This window comes from Anabrus simplex, chromosome 1 (assembly GCF_040414725.1).
Source record: "Anabrus simplex isolate iqAnaSimp1 chromosome 1, ASM4041472v1, whole genome shotgun sequence".
Classification (NCBI taxonomy): domain Eukaryota; kingdom Metazoa; phylum Arthropoda; class Insecta; order Orthoptera; family Tettigoniidae; genus Anabrus; species Anabrus simplex.
In genome coordinates, this window is record NC_090265.1 from 1,576,770,454 (window position 1) to 1,576,793,733 (window position 23,280).

The following is a 23,280-nucleotide window of genomic DNA, read 5'->3' on the forward strand; positions in this document are numbered from 1 at the left end:
CCACAATCTTATGGGTGCTTTCAGGAATGGTCATGTGGTTATATCTGCTGCAGAGGTACCAGTTAGAAATGGAATTTACCTCACTCTTAACAGTGACAAAGATACATAATTTTCAACTTTGACTCTGTCACTATTCACCGTCTTATATGATGTAATTTTTAAATTGCTCGTTTAGAAAAGCCTATAATGCAGTATATCGTTGGAGGCGTAAAATAGTGGAGAATGTAATCTATAAACTAGTAATAGATTTATTGACCGATTATCACAGGCCAGGCCTATTGAGATTAAATAAAAGTATTTGATTAAATTCACAATGGCGTTTTTCATATTCCTGTACAAACTAAAGAAATTTTGTCATTTGAATCTTTGAGTGCTGGGTGCCCCATTTGAGCTGTCATTACTGGAGTGCGCGTATGTGTGTGTACGTTGATGTTTATATTTTGTTTTCCTTGATGAAGATTACATTGACGTTTTCCCGTCAGACTCTGTGGTTCGCTGTGTTTGCTTGTTATGTGCACAATGAGAGATAATTAAACATACATCAACCATCTCGACGATTAGTTGTGCATCTCTTTAATCAACTAAGTAAGGGGAAAATGGGTGCGTAACACCTTGAGTCAACGACAATCTTCATTCACTTCGCCAAGTGGAACGCTACTGTCCACAGAGTGCACGCGTGTGGTGCGGAATAGTGAGCCGTCATCTCATAAAACCATTTTTCATAGACGGGTCATCGAATGCCAGCGGAGATGTCATCTTCCTAGCACATGAACTGCCACCGATGTTAGAGGAGAAACCCATCGATATTACGAATGCCCAGTTCATAGCGCACGACGTAATACAAATTGTCGTGAACGAATATTTCCACGTCGATGGCTAGCGAAGAGGATTGGTAAGCTGGTCGATCTGTTCTCCTGATTCGTCATCACTCGATTATTTTCTGTGGGGAAGGCTATGCTGTCTCGAAGGACATGACTGTACCAGAAGATATAAAATGCCGTATTATAGTAGGTTATACCCTCATTTCTTCTGAAGTGTTACATCATGTGCAAGATCTTTGAGTCAAAACATGGATGCGTGTATTGAAGCTAATTGCCGTCATTTTAAATAAAACTGGAAAACGCACACATACGGCCAAGGTAGGCGCACAAATACATTAATAACGACAGTTCAAATGGAGTAAACAACAGACAACGATATTTCATTGGCTATAGTATTTATACTAGAATAATTTAAAAAGCGTCATCGTGATACTAAGCTCTTCCACATTTATTTTGTTAATGTTATTAGGCATTTTTCCTTCTACAAGTTTCTTGCTAAAATAACACTTTCTGATCGTTGTCAGAAGCTCTGTATGGGTTATATTTTGTGAGCACTGTCGTACTTCCACAAATAATACATCTCAAAATTATCCAGGTTATCGAGGAAATTAGTGATCATACTCTACTTGTTCATTAGTACGTTAACATTCATTTATTTGGGAGATCATGGGGCTCCGTTGACTAGTGGGAAGTAAGCGGTATCCACGTCGACTCAGGTTCAGGCGGTGACTGAACCTAACCTGAATACTTATACGAAATATGAAACGTTTAATTCAGTCGCATCTTGAACCTCCTCACCAAGTGTTGTAAAATATCTGCGAGTTTGAGTTGATGAGTGCTCGTTCTAAATGGGGTACAATGTACAGCTCTGCACTGCACCTAACCACATTGTCACCAGAATTAATCTGGAATTACCAGGTTAATAGACGTATTAATTATAATTTGTCTAAAATTGGATATAGAATATATTTTCCGGGCTGATATATGATTCGTGAATCATTTCCAAAGGATGTATTTTTGTCTCTTAAAAGGACCATTTGGATCGGATATTACCATTTTTGTAACATTGTAACTTTTCCAGAAAGAGGTCATATTGTTCTCCAGAAGTGAAAGATTTATTTTTAAATTTCACAGAATCTTCCGTGGGTGAGGGAGGTAGAAAAACATACACGGTACGCCTGCCCGTTGTAAGAGGTAACTAAAGAGGAGGTCAGGGTGTGGTGGTGACCACGGTTCTCTTAACTGAGTCTGGCACTGCTTCCACTTACCTTCATCTTTGCTATCTGACCTCCCTTGGTCAACTTTTGTTCTTTTCCGACCCCGATGGTATCAGGTCTTGGAGGCCTTCACGCCCTTCGTGGCCCTTCCCTTTCTGTTGCCGATACATTCATTTTTCAAACTGTCAGATATCTTCCTATTTTTCGCTGAGTAGTGTTAAGAGAGGATGGCTGCCTTGTACCTCCTCTTAAAAGAGTAATCACCACCATTACCAATCTGTGACAAATTTGTCATATGTGACAAGGGTACCGACATAGGACAGGGTCTCTACCGTTAATTATGGGAGTGCTCTATTCCATCTCCATTGCCACAGACTATCATATCACAATCTTTCAGAACGATGTCTTGCGTACAGACTTAGAGTATCCTTCATAACCATCCCCATGCCAATGTTCGTTATAGTTTGGTTCGGGATATAAAAATATCTCCGGGAAAAAAATAACGATGCATGTAGAAGAAATTTACTGGGCTTGTAGGTCGTGGTCAAGTTGAGTTCTTATCTCGCTAACTTTTCACTAGAGCCTACACGCAGCGTGCCCTCTCCGAATGTCGGTAGTGGACTGAAGTTGTGGTTATACAGAGTAGTTCACCAGCACATTATACAGTAACGTATTGTAATGTTACGCGTAATTCACGGGTAACTTAAAAATATCGATCCTTGTTCCTATAGGGGATTGGTCCCGTAACCTAGGGGTAGTGAGTCGGTCTCTTACTGGGAGACCAAGAGTTTGATTCCAGCTCAGGTCAAGATTTCAGGGCTAGTTCGAGGTCCACCTACTTGAGAACTGTTGATGAGCTGTCTGACAGTGAGGTAGCGGCCACGATCTAGTTAGCGAATAATGATGGCAGCGAGTATTCGTCGCGCAGACCAAGCATCACTTCGTAATCTGCAGGCTTTTGGGCTGAGCAGCGGGCGTTTGGTAGACCAAGACCCAACGAGTCTATACCGTCATGCGGTTTGCTTGTTCGTTTTGTTCTTGTACTGGGTTTAGTACAATTATATGTTTGGGTTTGCCGGCCCCGTGGTGTAGGGGTAGCATGTCTGCCTCTTACCCAGAGGCCCCGGGTTCGATTCCCGGCCAGGTCAGGGATTTTTACCTGGACCTGAGGGCTGGTTCGAGGTCCACTCAGCCTACGTGATTAGAACTGAGGAGCTATCTGACGGTGAGATAGCGGCTACGGTCTAGAAAGCCAAGAATAACGGCCGAGAGGATTCGTCGTGCTGACCACACGACACCTCGTAATCTGCATGCCTTTGGGCTGAGCAGCGGTCGCTTGGTACGCCAAGGTCCTTCAAGGGCTGTAGTGCCATGGGGTTTGGTTTGGTTTTTTTATATGTTTGGGTTTAAGTTGGACAATACAGATGGAATCATCATCGCCAATGGTAATTCAGTGAAAAACTGTAATGAATGCATAAAACTATTACAACTGTGAATAACAAGAAAAGTGCATTAAGCCTATCTTCCTCTGGCTATTGCTGGCCTGGTTACAGTCCATGTAAGGCAGACTATCTGACCAGGGTAGGAAACTGTGTGTTGTGTGTGATGAATGATTTTCAGAAATGTTTGGGACAGCACAAACACCCGATCCCCAAGTCAAAGGGAAGTAACTACTTAAGACCGCAGATACGGCCGGGAATCGAACCCGGAGTCATCTGAACTGGATGCCCTTATGCTGAACATTAGCTAAGGAGCCTGCAATTATGTCTATGAACTTCCTGCTGACAGCTGTGCCTCGTCCTAGCTAACGCGACAAAAGCATGCACATCCATGGTTAACAAATCAGTCCATGTAGAGGCAGGTTCAATCACAGATATTTTTGTTGTTACTATTACTATTACTACTATTGCTGTGGATATGACACGAGTACCTGTCATTTCTGTAGAACGGATTTTTATTTGGCTCTCAGAAGGTTTGTTTGTATCGGATATTATCAGCACCATTTTTATGAAATTCCGATTCATCCGAAAAGAGAATTGTTGATAAAAAGGCTAAATCATTGTCCACTTTCAGTAATATACACTGACAAAATACCCTGCCATTTACCCCCCCCCCCCCAATGAAGTCAGATCGTGGAGTTCCTGGCGTAATTGCAGGTGGTACGGGTAGATAGTAAAAAATGCTATCTTTCAGTGAAATGAATGAATCAATTTTTTTCATTTATCTGGGTCGATAAGCACGAAATACAGCAGCCCACTTGGTAGCCACGGTCGTGAACGCGTCAAGTTTATATGGTCTGACACCGTGGTTAGCCGGTTCGAGTCCCGTTCGATAAAGCATTTTTACCCCGGGCGAGCAGGCCGTGCGGTTAGGGGCGCGCAGCTGTGAGCCTGCATCCGGCAGATAGTGAGTTCGAACCCCACTGTCGACAGCCCTGAAGATGTTTTTCCGTAGTTTCCCTATTTCACACCAGGCAAATGCTGGGGCTGTACCTTAGTTAAGGCCACGGCCCATTCCTAGGCCTATCCCATCGTCGTCATAAGACCTATGTGTGTCGGTGCGACGTAAAGCAACTAGCAAAAAAAAAGTATTTTTATCCTCAGAATTTTGGCCGGCACGGTAGAGGAGGTGGCGGTATACAATATCTAATCACTAGAATGCGTGCCAAAAGTCTGGACTAAATTCCAAACCTCTCCGCAGTACTCATATGGAGGAAGGGTATATGACGCTGTTGGTGGTGATCCGTTTTGGACAGTCGTATGTAGCTTTCTCAAGAGTACGCAGATCCATAGACGTCAAAGTTCAACTCCGAGCTGGTTTCTTAATTGGTCATCCTCCATGTACAAGGAACACACACAGCCCACATACAAAAGAGTCCGAGCTACAACTGTACTCGATATGGTTTGTAAGGAAATACTATAGCCTAGTACCTGTTTTGATTACATTCGAATGCTGCATAATACCTGGAAAGTGTAACTTTTATTCATAAGATATATTAATAGTTCATTTAGAATTTCCAATTACTTTATAGATAGTAATTTCAACTATCGAGGACAGTCTTATGTTCTTGTTTATTATAACCTCCAAATAATATGACACCGAATTAATCACTGGGTAAAATTAAAATCTAACATTGACAGGAATATGGTGATCAGGATAAATAAAATAAAGAAAATATAAGACAACCAAAGAAAAAGGTATATTTTTTCACATAATCCTTGGAAATTAACTAAATATAAAATATGTGATGTTGAGTTGCTCAAAGTACTGCTATTTCGTCGAGTCCTGAGAATGTTCTTTTTGCTTTGGAACCAGGCATCTAACTTTCCAAGTTTGAAGTTTTTAATGCGATAATAATCTACTATAAAAGTAAAAACATATCACAATCTTTCTCTTAAAGTGGCAATGTTCAGTAAAAATCAGAACGTGTCAAGCTACTCGTTATTGCCTGTAGTTAAATAAAACAATTTACATTAGATGTTGTTACTCCACAGACGATTTAAATTGAGAAAATTGTACGACCAAACATGGCACAGTGGGAAAACTCGCACACCTGCACGCCTCTTCTGATACAATGCTACTGTCGGCTGGCAACGGCTGTAAAGTGTGAGGGGAAATAGCGAAGATCAGAGAGAAAGAAATATATCTGGCTGAGAAAGTAATGTTATTTTATGTGTGTGCTTGGTACTTATATTTATTGGCTAAAGATTTAAAAAATGAAGCTTAACAAATTATAACCCATTATTATGGACGAATTTTTCAGAAACTGCCACCAATTAACAGTGGCCCGATTATTTACAGCTGACACAAACAAAACCTGAACAACTGATTATTTTCAGTTTATTTGACCTTTTCATATACAATTTTTGACATTTGACCCGTTCTATCTTCTTAAAAAAGGGCCAATGACCTTAGATATTAGGCCTCTTTAAACAACAAGCATCATCATCATCATCATCTTTAAAAACGTTTTACCCACTTTGTTGAAAACCTTACACTGACTAATCTCACATTTGGTGTTAAGAAAGTAATGACTATTACTGAATAAACTTTAGTTTCGGAGCTTTGAAAATTCATTTACCTCGGGTCAAACAAATGTTTATTTTTATGTGCTTCATTTTTATTTCAAGAAATTTAATCTTGATGTTAAGTCACTGGACTGAAGTTTCAACGCAACAAATGTAAAAATCAACGATAACCACTTAATACGAAGTTATTTGGTATGTATCTTTAAACTGTACCTTTCCGTATGAGGAGCACGCCTATCACTGCAAACCCTACTATGTTCTCCCATCGACAAAATTACGTTTTTCAAGTGTTCATCAATGCTGCGAAATCAAATCTTATTAAACCATGTGTTTTCATAGTGTAGATGATGTCTAAAGAATGACTGCCGTTTCAAATCGTATTTTGTCCAAACTGTGTTATGTACAATATAAATTCATTGTATTCTTATAGATGATACGGATATTATGCAAATTAGGCGCCATTCGCTTAGGAAAACACTGATCAGACTGAGCTCAGTTGTAGTGTGATGATAGAGCAAGATCTCAGTGTGTGGGAACACTAAACATGTACGAGCAGAACTGTAATTTTACACACGTTTATATTATTATTATTATTATTATTATTATTATTATTATTATTATTATTATTGAATATCCAAAGCAGTTTGGAACCCTATTTTTCATAGTATACTAGGGCTATAGTTAAAATACATATTCAGTTTTACAATGAAAATGAATTTATGTATCTAATCGGCGGAAAATGAAGTGGATGAAGTTAATAAAATATTTCAAACAGCATGGCTTCTTAAACAAATGATACAGGGGTTTTGATAATGCAGTGTTGCAATAATTTAAATGAGAGTTAAAGTCATGGCTTCTTTTTTCAAATGCAGCACATTCAAACAGTAGGTGGTCCACTGTTTGCGAGGATTCACAGACAAACAGCCTTCAAGACGATTGATTCCAAACACATTTATATCTACAATAATTATACAATATTTCCAGTAAAAGCATTAGTAGTCTTCAGTTTCAATGAAGTTCTATAATTTCAGTAATTCAATGTAATCGTGAAAAATCCTATTCGTACACTTACGGACGAAATAGTATTTCGTAAAATCCAATTCTGAAATGATTACATTTTCCGTTGTTCCTGGACGCATGCTAACGTAGAGCAACTGCATTTTTACCTCTTTGTGATTACCTGCCTGGTTTAATTATATCAGGTTTTGTTTCTCTTGTAAAATTTCGTCCAGTGGACATAATACGCTTTGCAACGAAACTCCTCATATAAAACGTTCTTTCATCTGAGTATCTTTTCCAATATTCTCTATTTAAGTTGTCTGTAGAATTTCAGCATCTAAGCTCCTTTGGCAAATATCAAACAATAGTAAATAGTTCATATGGTTAGCATTATATTTCAAGAATAAAAAGAATATGTACAAAATATATGTAGCAGGACTTTAAGCAAATTAACACCACTTCGCAAAAAATCTTACAAAACAGAACAGACATACAAGGGTAACATGCGTTAAAATAACAATATGAACAAATAATAAACAAATCAAGGTTGTAAGAACAAACTTCACATATACTTTCAGTCTAAGGCACTACAGCTTGTTGTCAGGTGAGACAAATTAAAGCTATGGCAAGGTTTTCCCTAGCAGCTATAAGAGTGGAGAAGAAAAGATAAAATAATATTTAACAAAGTTCATACCACATACATCAAGCATCATACTATGTTGAGGTTACCAACTAAAGCCATCCTGAGACTAGGCTAGCACTAATTTCAGTCTTCGATCACATCAACGGTGTCCTTCAGCAATATTATGTACATATACACAAATGATACTGAAATGAAAGTTAATCATTGGGAAGATCAAAACTTTCAATAATAGTCTCGTATACACAATAGCACAGTACAATATTTCATGTTTTAGTCGTATACAACGTTACCAGTAAGTCTATGTGATCTAGTGTACTCTCTGAAGAAGTAACATTCTGATATATAACAAATACATACTAACACGTCTTCTACGCTAGATGAATACGGAAATTGATATTTCCATAGCTTTGCCAGTCTCCATTGTAGGTACTCTATGGAAAATTCCCAGCGGTTTAATCACTTAAAAGTTTTTGAAAAAACTTTGTTTTTTACACGAACACTATTTGTTAAGCATTAATTATCTGTATTCTATTTGTCAAGCTCTTGTTGTGGACAACTCCCATCGGCTGTAAATTCTTACCAAAAATGACCTGCTGTGGGGATTACCGCATGCTGGATGAAGAATTACCCTAGTGTAGTACCAGAAATCATATTTTCAGGATATCGTATTTTCTACGATCCGTTTCAGACAACAAAATGCAAAAATTGTTCAGAGCCAGGTGCAGTATGTGAAGGAACAAATGTCCGATTCGTTCCTTTGATACATAACAGTAAATTCTAACCCGTATCTTTACATACTGCGTATGTCTTCTATCTGATGTGCAGGTCCTTACAGCGAATCTAAAGACGGAAGTCAATGTCCGACCCATGTTCAGTGTTGGTCAATTAACGCTCCCCAGCTAAGTCAGACCTCTATTATTAAGGTTCTCTTGACCACGAGTTTACTTAGGCTGAGGTGAACACAGTGGCTTCTGAATGAAGGCATGCAACTAGTGGAAATGCAATTATAAAGATTGTTCTTCACAAGTAAACATGACTTACGCAACTCTGTGTACACAACTAAGATGCTCAGTCCCCTCCTGCCCGTAAAATACCCGACATAGTTTTAATTTACAGGAGAATAATCCTTTCACAAATTTTGTAGAGTGCACAAAGAGGGAAGTAAGTAAGCAAGCATGTAAGTACGATTTTGAGAGAGTCGATGACCTAGATGTTTAACAACAAGCACCATCAACAAGCTTTCGATATGATCAGGCCATCATCAAACATATTCCTATTAAGCTGTTGTTTATCAGCCGAAGTAGCTCTGTTGTTAATACAGCTAGTCTATGCCGTTCATTTCTCCAAGGTGACAATATTACTTTCTTAGAAAAGAAAAGCCAAGTGCCTGACGATATCCACATACAGAAGGGTAAAGCGGGGGGTTCTACATGCCGACATTTATCTAGCGGTCAGACGATAACGCCCGTACCAACCTCACTGCTGAAGGTGACCTGAGGCAGATGCAGCCGTCTCTTGCTCAGATCTAGCGAAGTGGTGGTCGCCGAACACGTCGTGGAGGAGCGAGGAGGTGCTGGTGACGGGGTGTTAGTGTTGGCGGGGGCAGCTAAGTTGGAGCTGCTTACCAGCCCATTGGGGGTGGAGCGTCGGTACACCTCCAGCGTCAACGTGTTGCCACACGACCTGTGGACAGAGAAATACAGAAAACATAAAACACTAGAATTCTTTTATACTTCCACTGCACAGCGCTCTCTCCAGATTGGGAACAAGTATTGACACATTTAAACGCTCAGGTTAACAAAAGGAGGATATACATTCGAATCTAAATTTCCCTTGCACATCATTATAGGAATAATGATGATAATAATAATAATAATAATAATAATAATAATAATAATAATAATAATAATAATAATGTGGGTCCGCCTCTGTGGTGTAGTAGTTAGCGTGATTAGCTGCCACCCCCCGGAAGCTCGGGTTCGATTCCCGGCTCTGCCACGAAATTTAAAAAGTTGTACGAGGGCTGAAATGGGGTACATTAAGCCTCGGGAGGTCAACTGAGTAGAGAGGGATTCGATTCCCACCTCGGCCACCCTCGAAGTGGTTTTCCGTGGTTTCCCACTTCTCCTCCAGGCAAATGCCAGGATGGTACCTAACATAAGGCCACGGCCTTCCCACCCCTCACAAGGCTGTTCAGCATAGCAGGTGAGGCCGCCTGGGCGAGGTACTGGGCCTCCTCCCCAGTTTAATCCTCTCATATTCCAGGACACTGGCCTTGAGAAGGTAGAGGTGGGATCCCTCGCTGAGTCCGAGGGAAACACCAACCCTGGAGGGTAAACAGATTAAGAAAGAGAGAATAATCGTATAGCCTCAGCTACCGTGTGTAGACCTGAGACATTTTAATATGACGCCATCTTGCTGTCTGCTCTTCAATTTCGACGTTCTGCTTTATTCTAGGCCTAGATACCAGAGTAAAACGAATATCTCTTGGGCGTCAATGACTGAGTTTCAATGAAGTTTGTCGGATAAACGCCAAGTATGTCACCAGTGGTCCTTTACATGTCGACATCGTACGACATGGAGTGTCGAACAAACTTTTTCCCTCCCTTCAAAAATCCGACTACCTCTGCCGGGTTCGAACCCGCTATCTCATGTTCCGGAGGCCGACACTCTACCACTGATCCACAGAGGCAGCTGTAGGAATAATAAAACTGTTGAACATGCGGTCATCTGCTATTTCCTTTTGTAAACATTTTCTAGAGACCAGATTGTATTTTTTCAGATATGACTGGTTCAAAGTGAGAACGAGGACAAAATTAGTTAACTGAAGTGAAAACATGAAACACACAAAAAAGTAAATGAAAACGCCTAGTAATGTTTTCTTTCATTTTATTATCCGGACTCAGCGAGGGATTCCACCTCTACCACCTCAAGGGCAGTGTACTGGAGCGTGAGACTTTGCGTTGGAGATACAACTGGGGATGAGGACTAGTACCTCGCCCAGACGGCCTCACCTGTTATGCTTAAGAGGGGCCTTGATGGAAAGATTAGAACGGATAGAGAAGAAAAAGGGAAGGAAGCGGCCGTGACCTTAAGTTACGTACCATTTGCCTGGAGGAGAAGTGGGAAACCACGGAAAAACCCTTCGAGGATGGTTGAGGTGGGAATTGAACCCCCTTCCCTTTACTCAGTTGACCTCTCGAGGCTGAGTGGACCCGTTCCAGTCCTCGTACCACTTTTCTAATTTCGTGGCAGAGCCGAGAATCGAACCCGGCCCTCCGGGGTTGACAACTAATCACACTAACCACTACACCACAGCGGCTGCCTAGTAACGTTTTCATTTATTTTTTTCCAAATAGCTAAGGGCTGACTTAAATTTATATTTTAAACTGAGTTTGGCCGAGTAAAACATTACGGAGGTGGGTGATGTGTTACGTAAAATCAAAATTGTGCATGTAACCCTTGTAAATCCATGGCGATGCAGGGTCGGAAAAAGCATGTCTCACTGTATCCAAATTACGGAACAACATACTTATTATCTCAACAAGCGCTGATATCGTCGCTCCTAAGTCAAAACAGCGAATGTGACAATGTTCTTCCTATCCATTATTCCCCGTAAGTCCGGCTCCATGGCTACATGGTTAGCGTGCTGGCCTTTGGTAACAGGGGCCCCGGGTTCGATTCCCAGCAAGGTCGGAAATTTTAACCATAATTGGTTAATTTCGCTGGCACGGGGGCTTTGTGTATGTGTCTTCTTCTTCATCATTTCATCGTCATCACGACGCGCAGGTCGCCTACGGGAGTCAAATCCAAAGACCTGCACCTGGCGAGCCGAACATGTCCTCGGAGGACACTCCCGGTACTACAGCCATACGCCATTTCATTTTTATTCCCCTTAAGACTGGTCACGCCTCCCAGCCACATACTGATAGTGCATCAGAACAATTTTCGTTGAGTTCACTTTCCTATGCGCGTGTGTAAAGGAAAATGAGCTTTAAACACTAATATGTCATGCAAATATACAGTACGGTACAGTAAGGTTCATTTTCCTTTACATTCTAACATAGGAAAATTAACTCTACGAAATTTGTACTGATGGTCTGCATATCAATATGTGGCTGGGAGGCGTGACCAGCCTTAAGGGAAATAATGGATAGGAAGAGCACTGACACATTCGCGGTTTTGGCATAAGAGCGACGAAGCGATATCTACACGTGGATAACAGAGGTAGACATGAGTGGTAATACAGTCATCCAACTAGCTACAGTCGTTTCAATTTTAACTGCACAGGGGAGTAGCCACGGAGGAGGGTTACTGGGGGTCAGAATACCCCCACCCCACACATACACTCTGGAAATTTTACAAAACAGAAACTGACAATAAACTAAATAGACATTCAGAGACATAATTGTAGAACTAACAGATCAGTTGAATGTGTTTTCTAAGAAGCCTCGAAAGTTGGATATTGGATAGCAAACTGAACATACAATTCGCTGTAAAACTATTGGCCTTGAGCGTGTTGTTCTTGTTCGGTATTTTAATGTAAGAGTTTGTAGTGTACTGCAGTCTGAATATCAACATAATTCACTTGTATCAGGGTCCTTATAATGACAAGTCTTGCATGCGCGCACCACACGCGTATAAGAACCTTCATTGTGTTCTATCATCAAATTATAACCCCACCCCCCACCCCACCATCCTGGCTTGCTACTGTAACTGCATATTATTAGTGTGTCTCGATGGTAATTTTTTTTTTTTATCACGATGCAAATAACAAGGCTACCTAAGCTATTCAGGTAACTGTTTTGGTGTGACCTATGATATATTACCAAACACTTTTCTTGGCCCGGGTTTCGGTTGACTTCGCATAGATCAAGTAGGATAATACAGGAAATCAGCTCGAACATGAAACATAGGGAGCAAACAAAATGTAATATGATTTGTAAACCGCGCAGTGATGTATAAATAAAGCTGTTTTTCTCAAGGATCGAGCAAACATAATTTACGTATGAATGGTGTAACACTTTTCTAACGGTAAGTCTTGTAAACAGTGCATAATTTCAAAAGGATTAAGCATTGTTTAACCGTGAGTAGAGTAAATATAACGTGTAAACTAAGTAAGCACTCTTAACAGTAAATGGAATGAACATTTCATTTTGAGATGAATAAATGTTTAACTGGAGGTAAGTATTTTCTACACCGGGCGAGTTGGCCGTGCGGTTAGAGGCGCCCGGCTGCGACCTTGCATCCGGGAGATAGTGGGTTCGAATTCCACTGTCAGCAGCCCTGAAGTTGGTTGTTCTTAGTTTCCCATTTTCACACCAGGCAAATGCGGGGGTTGTACTTTAATTAAGGCGACGGCCGCTTCCTTCCTACTCCTAGGCCTTTCCTATCCCATCGTCGCCATAAGACCTGTCTGTCTTTTTTTACTATTTAATTGTGGGTGGATTAAACATTACTTAACAGCACTGTTTAAGACTGTTTAAGTCGAATGGAGTAAACATTTGCTTACGAATAAGTGGAGTAAATACTATTTATCTGTGAGTAGAGTAATAAAGTAACGCCTGGCTCCTTGGCTGAATGGTCAGCGTAGTAGTCTTCAGTTCAGAGGGCCCTGGGTTCGACACCACCCGGGTCGGGAATATTAATATTAAAGAGTTAATTCCTACAAATCATTCACCCCCACAAAATACTATCCTCCACTAAAAAAAAAAATTCAGGTTCGCATACACTGCAAATACCGCCATCCTCATCGGAAGGCCTGCCCTCCAAGGGCTGCGCCAGGCTAGCAAGAAACACAAGAAATTATTATTATTATTATTATTATTATTATTATTATTATTATTTGTACCGGTTGGTACACCCCGACCCCGCAAATTTAAACTGTGCGCCTAAAAAGTATCCCCTACAGGAGAAACTCTGAACTTTAAAATCTGTGCCTATTTCGATTTGTGTTTGTTTGCTCTGTAGCAAGAAGCGTGGACATTCTCTTCTAGATGTCACTACTTAAAATCTATAACTGTGCACCCTGGTGCGAAGTGAACGAACTGTTTTCGAAGAAATTTTGTATCTATAAGTTTGTTCTTTGTTAAATTTCTTTCTTTCATTTTTTGGGTTGGCAATATTGATCTTTGTTTCCGCCAGTTTTTAATTCAGCCAATCCTAAATTTTCTCAATTAATTTTCCACCAATCCTAGATTTCTTCTTCAGTTTTGACTTGTAATCTTTAGCCGACCAATAAAAGTTTGTGGGCGGGTTGTTATCATTCATGAAAGGTCTCGAATGTTCCACGAGGGTATATAAACGGCTGATTTTCTTGTCTCGGGGCCACTTCATCGACAACTTGCTTAGTATGTGATTATGTAGCAGGGGGCGGGAAGCGCCTCTTTCTTCGGGCAGCAGTTCATCAACGAGGTAATGGCCGTTTAAGAACTTTATTTCTTGCTAGCTCAGCAGTTTTAACCCGCGGGGGAAGGTTCGAATCCTTTTCAATGTAAACCTTACTATATTCATGTAAATTAACCGCAATTTGGGATAGAGAGTGCTTAACCCTCTCGAGCTCCCACTCATGTTGTTTTGAGGTGACTACGTTTTCATAACCGATTTTCTTCTCTTCTTAATGTAATAAATTCTTCTTCTACAAGTCACCTCCCTAGTATGGGATTAGCCCCTGTATAACTGGCCGAGTGCCACCTAGGTTTTAGGAAGTTTCATGTAGGAGTGCAAGCTACGCCTCCAGTCAATTTTTTTTTTTTGGGCCATTTTATTAACCCAAAGTTTTGTTTTCTTCATGTGAAGGCCCTGTAGGTTGGGTACAAGATACCCCTGCTTCACTGTATGTGTGCCTTGAGGGCAGTTAGGAGTGAAATTTGTTGTGGCCTTTGATAGGATTGTAAACTTGAGAGCGGGACTGCTCTTTCCAAAATTGATCTCTGCGTGCCTCTAGCAGGCTTGACATTCTAATTAGGGGCAATTGCTCCTTGGTATGAATGGGTTTTCTGCCCGTTGGTTGTGAGATGAGGGCTCAAGGAATGTAAAACGGGGCTCGAAGCCCCAAAACTTGTAAAAACTGTAATCTAAAATTTCTTAGTTTGTTGATTTGCTACTTGGTACCTGTTACACTTTTGTTATTTGTTGTCATTTGTTAATTTTGAAAAGAAAATATAACCTTTGTTAAAGTTTTAAATTAACTTAAATTTGGTAGTTGAGACCTATTCCAGCCCGCACCTTCTTTCACGTCTGCTGTTCCACAGATACCTCCGTAACAATTATTATTATTATTATTATTATTATTATTATTATTATTATTGAAAACCTACAACCTGTTTTCCAGTCATTGATCGGGTCAGGAATGGAATGAATGAAGCAGATATAGGCTATTAGTACGATGGGGTCGCCACTCTCAAAGTGATTTATTAATGACTGGTAGATGCTATGAAATGAGAATGGAGAGTGTTGCTGGAATGAAAGATGACAGGGAAAACCGGAGTACCAGGAGAAAAACCTGTCCCACCTCCGCTTTGTCCAGCACAAATCTCACATGGAGTGACCGGGATTTGAAACACGGTATTCAGCGGTGAGAGGCCGACGCGCTGCCGTCTGAGCCACGGAGGCTCTATTATTATTATTATTATTATTATTATTATTATTATTATTATTATTATTATTATTATTATTATTATTATTATTATTAAAGTAACAACTGTACAATAAAAATCACTTTACATTACGAGTGTACTGAATCCAAGTAGTGTGTATGTTTAAAGAAATGGAATTTATTTTTCATCTAAGACTTACGGTAGCAAGCAGTTAAGACATTGTATGAGAATTTAGTTTGTACTATCGAACGTTTATAAAATGGCAGATCATTTTATAAACATCGTGGTAATAGGGCGCATATAATGAAACTACGGCAGTTGTAGAAGTGTCCTTTTCAAACAGTATATCAGATGAGAGAAATAAAGTTACCATTAAAATAGTAATGTGGTATTCTTGCGCTATATGTTATTGATTCTCGATCATTCTTGGCTCTCTTTCGAAAATGTTTCTATTCTTCTAGCTACTTGGTATAATTTCCCACCAAAACTCCAACTAGCAGACAACAATCGCAAATTCTAAATGTGTGGCGAGGATAATGCCTTTTACCATAAATAAACAATGTGCTCTATTTACAATTAGAACGCGCCGTGTAGAGGAAGACTAGTACAACAAAATGCGCGCTGGTAGTGCAAAACTGTTCATTACCTGATAAGGTGCAGTATTTCCTCCTCAGGCATAGTGACCACGTTGTACTTCTCCACGAAGATGACGTAATCTCCAGGTCGTAGACCTGCCCTGTCCGCGGGCTGGCCGGCCTCCACTCGCTCCACCCTGTAATAATAATAATAATAATAATAATAATAATAATAATAATAATAATAATAATAATAATAATAATAACAATGGTATTAATTTTACGTCCCGTTAACTACTTCTATGATAGGACAAATCTTAAGACATCCAGGACTTGTTCAGTTGGTTTTTGAAGGAAGTGTAGGTGGCAAGAACGGTAGGGGTAGACCAAGGTATGAATATGACAAACAGATTAGAGCAGATGTAGGATGCAATAGTTACGTAGAAATGAAAAGGTTAGCACAGGATAGGGTGGCATGGAGCGCTGCATCAAACCAGTCTATGGACTGATGACTCAAACAACAACAACTACTTCTACGGTTTTCAGAGGCACCCAGGTGCCAGAATTTTGTCCCACAGGCGTTAGTAAAATACACTTTCACATATGTCATTTGTATATTTCTGAATCAACATTTAACCACGGGCGTGGGGACCTCCCCCCACTCCGCCCCCATATTTTACCAAATGGGGAACTGAGTCACAGGTTACATTCATTTTTTTTTAAAGCAGGATATATTGAAACATATACTGTGCAATATACGGTAGGCCTGATAGTATCGAATTCTACAAAAATATTCGTGCGAGAGATTTAAGATTAGGTCTAATTAAACCCTGAACCACCTTGAAGTAAACAAATAAATATCAACGCCTCATTTTAAGTTAGAAACACGCGAAACACGAATAAATTTTATGCGAATAATTTAGGGTTTCTTTCGTGCAAATGCAATTCATTATTTATCCAAATACAATATCACTAAGTTCTTGGATATCATTTAAAATGTTTAACCGTAACAATTTCCAGATCAGAAGGCTTAATCGTTTCATAATGAAAAGGCTAAATGTCTTCCTTAAGGATCTTACAATATTAAACTATTAAACTACGGAAAGAATATTACAGAATATATTGATTTCATAGAACTCTTCCTGATGCTGAAATTAATTAATGAAGTCAACTATCATACAAATGATTATCGATCACCGTTGATGCTAACAGTGAACAAATGTCTTATCTGTCTCTTCCGAAGTGATATTTTAACAAGCAAAATGGCTAAAATATAAGGTAGGGCCTCTCAAATGCCCAAAATCTCACGCGTGCAGACAGCGGCGCAGAGTTCTTGTGCACAGTGCATCGGTCTCGCTCGGCTCGGCTCGGACCAACGCTTCGTCTCTGGGCTACTAGGCTAAGCTCGGCTCAACTCGGCTCGGATTTGGAGCGCTACAGAGCAAGTGAGGAAGAGGGAGACAGGGGGAGCGACAGAGACAGGCGTGGGGAAAGAGAGAGACAGCGCTATTGCTCCAAATCGAGGAGTGGGGGTCTGCACTCTGGTCAACCAAGCGAAGTTGTCTTTTGCACCGTGCACAGTGCATGCACCGGGCGTATGCACCCTGAGAGGCCCTGCTATAAGGGGTAGTCAAATAAAAACCGAATACCAGCTGCAACGTGACTATGGAATGGGTTTATTGAAAAGTAATTACTCAAAGCGTCAGTACATTTATCCCACTGGGAGACGAGACAGTCAATTCCAGTTTTGTAGAAAGACGGATCCGCAACCGCATCCACTCTTACACTTCCTCGTCTGACTGAAACTGACGTACAGGAATGTCTTTCTTCAGTTCGCGAAAAATGTGAAAATCACAAGGTGAAAAATCCGGCTATAATGAGGATGCTGAAGTGTTTCCCAACCAAATCGCTCAAGCGTAGCCTTCGCCAGATTGGAAGTATGGGGACAAACATGATCATGCAACAGGATGACTCCGTCCTACAGCACTCCATGGAGTTTTGACTTTATGGGGTGTCGCGGTTTCTGCAAAGTGTCTTCACAACGCTACGTCACAAACGAACCACACTTCTCTGCTCGTCTTTGCTTGACTCCATTTCTATTCTACAGCTGGACGAACAAACTAGACGAGTCCGCGCACCAGCAAAGACATAACCCAGCAACTGCGTGCACCTGTGAGTTGTCACTATGCACTTGTTCTATCACAGCGACGGCAGTATCGATACGTAACAACAGTGTTGCCACCTTTTGCAAGGAATGTGTGTTATGGCGGGTGTTCTGTTTGCATTTGACTGCCCTTTGAACTGCGCCGAATCCTCATAGGCCAAGAAGCCTATGGGTAAATGACGACTCAAAAATACATATAAAACACATTCGAAAGCGTGTATTTTACTAAGTGTAACAACATACCTGTGAAATAGCATTGCACAACAGTAACAATGCTCAGTATGTTGAAAGGAACGGCAAACTGATCATATTTAAACAGGGGTCCGATGTTCAGATATGCACGGTTTAAGCCATGAGAGGCGTCAACATTTGACTTTGACAACCCTTCGGACATAACAGTGGGTGGGCGTTCCTTGCTTTGTGAAGAAACCTCTACCAACCCAACAAGACCATCACACCGTACACTGAATTACAAAGGGGTCCGAATTGTCCACTTCAGCTTGATTGCAGTGCATACATCGGTGTAACAGAGATTGGTGCACATGGTCAAAGAAGTTTATATTTGGGTAATATCGAAGATATGTTGCACGAGACTCATTCGTCATCAAACGAAGACCTTATCAAAGAATCCACACAGCGAATGAAATGCTGGGCACATAACCAAACATCTTTGACCGTGAGCGCCAACATTTGCACCCTTTATGTGTGCTCTGTAATCACGTTGGAGATCAACATTAAAGCCATGCAAAGAGCGAGTCTGAGAACCAGCCTGCTGCTAGAACGAATAGAGTCTAGACAGATTCGAACTACACTCATTGCTGTTCAGCCGCAATGGGCAATGTTTGAACAGTGAGCAGTGTGAGTCTCTATACTGCTAATAATAAGAGTTGGTGTCTGACATTTCTTAGAGGGAGGTCCGTTTACTGCCTGCCGAGGCGGGATAAAGGGAGTGGCTGTGTGGTTGCCATGGAAACGAGGGTGGGGCGACTGCGGTTGCCATGGGGATAAAACTTCAGGGCAGCTCGTCTTGCTGGGAGTTGCCAAACCTCTCACTGTCACTGATAAGAACCAGATTGTTTGTATAAGAGCGATCGCAAATGGGACGACACCGCCTGGCCAGGTAGTCTACAACAGATCACAGCGGTCAAAATGAAGGAGGGAACAAGTCAGCCGGAAGCGAGGGGTAAGAGTATGTAGAAATGAATGCTGGAATGTGGCAACATCGTGAAATGGCACGTGCAGTGCTCATCCCTCCAACCTTACCTGTCAGACGCCAACTTTAGTTAAGTCTAGTTTAAACTTGAACTCTGTAACAGGCTCGGTACACCAGTACACTCAGTTGTTTATCACTCACTCAATGGGTGCTCAAACTGCGAGTTGCTTCGCGTGTGTGCGTTACGAGTGTTTATATGCAGTGGGTGTACAAGAACGGTGTTCTGAGAACCAATCCATGTGGTAACAGGGTATCACTTTACCTTCCGAATTTCCGAGCTGCTCGGTCTGTCGAGACTCGATTCTACTCACTGTTATCAGACAGCATGGACAGCTACAAACACTCATTGAACAGAGTACCCGAGCAGGAAGCTCTGATCGAGTCTTGACTGAGTGAGATACATTTTTTTTGTAAATGCGTTTGAGCGAGTCAACAGGTCGTTTTGCACAGCTCTAGTTGACAGTTCGAAACCCTTTTGTAATTTAATACACGGTGTGGTGCTCTTGCTGTGTTGGTGGAGGTTTCTTGATAAAATATGCAATGCACGCCCATCATTGTATCCAAAATGTTGTCAAATTTTAATGCCCCTCAGCACCCAAAATGTACATTTCCAAACATGGGTCCCTTATAACCTACTAATCGTTATCGGTGTTGTTTTCGGTCACCCTGTGTATTTGGTCTGACCGTGTAAATTAAGCGTGCGATTTGTTAGTTTCTCGGAGAGAGCAACTCTTTAAGCTACCATCACAATAATAAACAATATAAGGGAAGATCTTTGTGGTGACCGCAGTGATTTAACTCTAGCTCAGATCTACTTGAAAAAGACGAGACAAGAAACATGTTGGTACACTCACCTGGGTGGTTGTGTCCACGCCACCGAAAAGCCGAAGCCGCTGCCCCCATGTCTGACGAGCTTCCTGGTGGTGGTGAACGGGGTTCGTCCACCCTTAGCGCTGGGCAGGGCCTCACAGGGCTCCAGTTCCAAGTGACGCAGAAAGCTGCTATCCTCAATGACCGCCGCTAGGGAAAAAACCAAAACATATGACAACAGCAAGGACTGATCCAATTAGGGTGATACACACAACTCGGGTTAAAAATAATGAACTAGAGCTATTTTACGAAGCAGTACAGTATTGCTGCGAGATTTTACCTGTTAATATGAGATGTAATCTCTTAATCCCCAATAAAGGCTCAAATACATGTATAAAATTAATACAAACAGTGTGGAGAGAAATAAACAAAATCAAATGTAAGTATTTTTTAGGAAGCACAAAGGACATTTCACCGATGCTCAGAAGTTTGACGCGTCCAGTAATCGAACGACTTTCAGTTGTGGTGAAACTCAAAGTGCTGTTCTATAATTTGATAAGTTTCTCATATTTCAATCAATCAATCAATCAATCAATCAATCAATCAATCAATCAATCAATCAATCAATCAATCAATCAATCAATCAATCAATCAATCAATCAATCAATCAATCAATCAATCAATCAATCAATCAATCAAATCCCACTGATCTGCATCTAGAGCTTTCGTCCAGGTGACAAATTCCCTCTCAGTTGTTGCCTAGTCTTTTCTTAAATAATTTAAAAGAAATTGGAAATTTATCGAACATCTCCTTTGGTAAATTCCTCTTCCTGTGAACGATTTTTTTCTCCAATCTATTCCCTTGAGAATTACAGCCTTATCTTCATATAAGTCCCAGTCTCATCCATGGCTGTGACAATATGGAAACTGCTTGGGTATGAGTGGTGCTGAGTAATGATATTTGGAGCACAAATAGTGTCCGAAAGGTGTTGCTCATAGGATCAGCCGTGCTGCAGTGGCACCTTCTGGTCCAGTGAGGAAAGCAAGGTCTGTCTAGGGAGGTCAAGTCATGAATGCTACTTATGGAGCCGGCATATTGGATCTTGGTAAGTGAACGTAACCAAAGGCAAGTGTATTCGAATTAAGAGGATTTAGGCACCAAATATTGAACAAAAAAGAAACGAAAACTACTTCTCATGCAGAATTTAATTGGGCATCTATTGCTTATGTATATATAACTGTACAACTCGTAAATGACATGAATGCATTCACAGCTATTTGAATAGGAAGATAATTAATAGAACCTAAATTACATATTTTTGGGAAACAAGAATCAGGAGAAGTGCTCATGTATGGGCCTAATTTTTCACTTCTATATTACTTGATCTTAGCGTGTTTCTAATCAATATCGTCTGTCAAAATACGAAACACCGGGTGAGTTGGCCATGCGGTTAGGGTCGCGCAGCTGTGAGCTTGCAGATAGTGGGTTCGAACCCTACTGTCGGCAGCCGTGAAGATCGTTATCCGTGGTTTCCCATTTTCACACCAGGCAAATGCTGGGCTGTACCTTAATTAAGGCCACGGTCGCTTCCTTCCCACTCCTAGGCCTTTCCTATCCCATCGTCGCCATACGACCTAGGCTATCTGTGTCGGTGCAACGTAAAGCCACTAGCAAACATGAAAAACGTAATCTCATTGACAGAAACATAGAAATCTGTACAGTACCTCTATTATATCACGAATAGATGAAATATTGAACTTAAAAGTATTTAAAGACAATTGTAGTAAATTTTCTTGAGTATTTCCTTTATTAAGAAAGTAGTAACGGGTACTGCGTTTCTAAACGGTCACTTCAGCATGTTGACAAAGACTGAATGCCTCTTGACTTGAGTGCATTAAATTATGTTCGCTGTTTTCTTTTTTTGCCAGTTTCTTTACGTCGCACCGACACAGATAGGTCTTTTGGCAACGATGGGACAGGAAAGGGCTAGGAGTGGGAAGGAAACGGCCGTGGCTTTAATTAAGGTACAGCCCCAGTATTTGCCTGGTATGAAAATGGAAAACCACGGAAAACCATTTTCAGGGCTGCCGACAGTGAGGTTCGAACAAACTATCTCCCGAATACTCACCGCACGCTGTTGTTATCCATTGATGTGCTAAATTCTATGGGTTCTGAGGCAAAAATACTCTTCTCATATATAACAAGAGTGATGTTTTTAGCTACTCTTACTAGTTTATGGATAACCCATGCAGCTGAGTAGTACAAAGTGGTAGTGGTGATTATTGTTTTAAGAGGAAGTACTATTGGGGAACCATCCACTTTTAACACTAATCAGAAGGGAAATTTTGAAACAATCCGATACTTCAAAAAATTGTGGTATTGGCCAAAGAAAGACAAAGGCCACGAAGTTTGTGAAAATGGAAAACTCCCAAAGCTTCGACTGCTCTAATACCGTCGGGGTCGGAAAAGAACAAGAGTTGACCAAGGGAGGTCGGATACGATAGAAAAGTAAGGATCCTGGCACAAGTAACTAGAAAGAATGCCAAGACTCAGCTAAGGGCCTCGTCGTCGCCAACCCACGCTTTCAAGTTAAGAGTCTCTGGGACCCCCTTAGTCGCCTCTTGCGACATGAAGGGGATACCCTGGATGTATTCTACTGTCCCCACAAAATGGTTAAAACCCGATATCTGTATTATGTTTATGCCAACATCATTTAAAAACTGGTGATAATAATTTGTAGGGTTACCGTCCTCAGTTGGCTTTTGGCAAAAAAAAAAAAAACAACCTCATCATCATCATCATCATCATCAGAAGAAGAAGAAGAAGAAGACCGAGCAAGTGGCTGTGCGGTTTCGGTCACGTACCTATCAACTTGCATTCGAGAGATTGTGGGCTCGAACTCCACTGTTGTCAACCCTGAAGATGATTTTCCGTGGTTTCCACATTGTTCACACCAGGAAAATGCTGGGGCTGTTCCTTAATTACGGCCACGGTCGCTTCCTTCCCATTCCTAACCCTCTCCTATCCCATCGTCACCATAAGACCTATCTGTGTCGTCAACCATATTGTAATAAAAATAATAAGAAGAAAGGCATTATATGCATATTAATAATAATAATGCTATTTGCTTTACGTCCCACTAACTACTCTTTTAAGGTTTTCGGAGACGCCGAGGTGCCGGAATTTAGTCCCGCAGGAGTTCTTTTACGTG

General features: G+C 40.9%; 1 protein-coding gene across 1 annotated transcript in view; it reads right to left on the reverse strand.

The window, feature by feature from the left end:
* The window catches only part of PsGEF (Protostome-specific GEF), a 603,069-nt gene that overhangs the window by 387,278 nt on the left and 192,511 nt on the right, over positions 1 to 23,280 (reverse strand). Inside the window, exons 5-7 of the mRNA XM_067138170.2 lie at positions 20,113 to 20,278; positions 15,953 to 16,078; positions 9,184 to 9,391 (exon numbers count right to left, since the gene is read on the reverse strand). Coding sequence (XP_066994271.2) covers positions 9,184 to 9,391; positions 15,953 to 16,078; positions 20,113 to 20,278 — 500 coding nt within the window. The remainder of the gene's footprint in view (positions 1 to 9,183; positions 9,392 to 15,952; positions 16,079 to 20,112; positions 20,279 to 23,280) is intronic.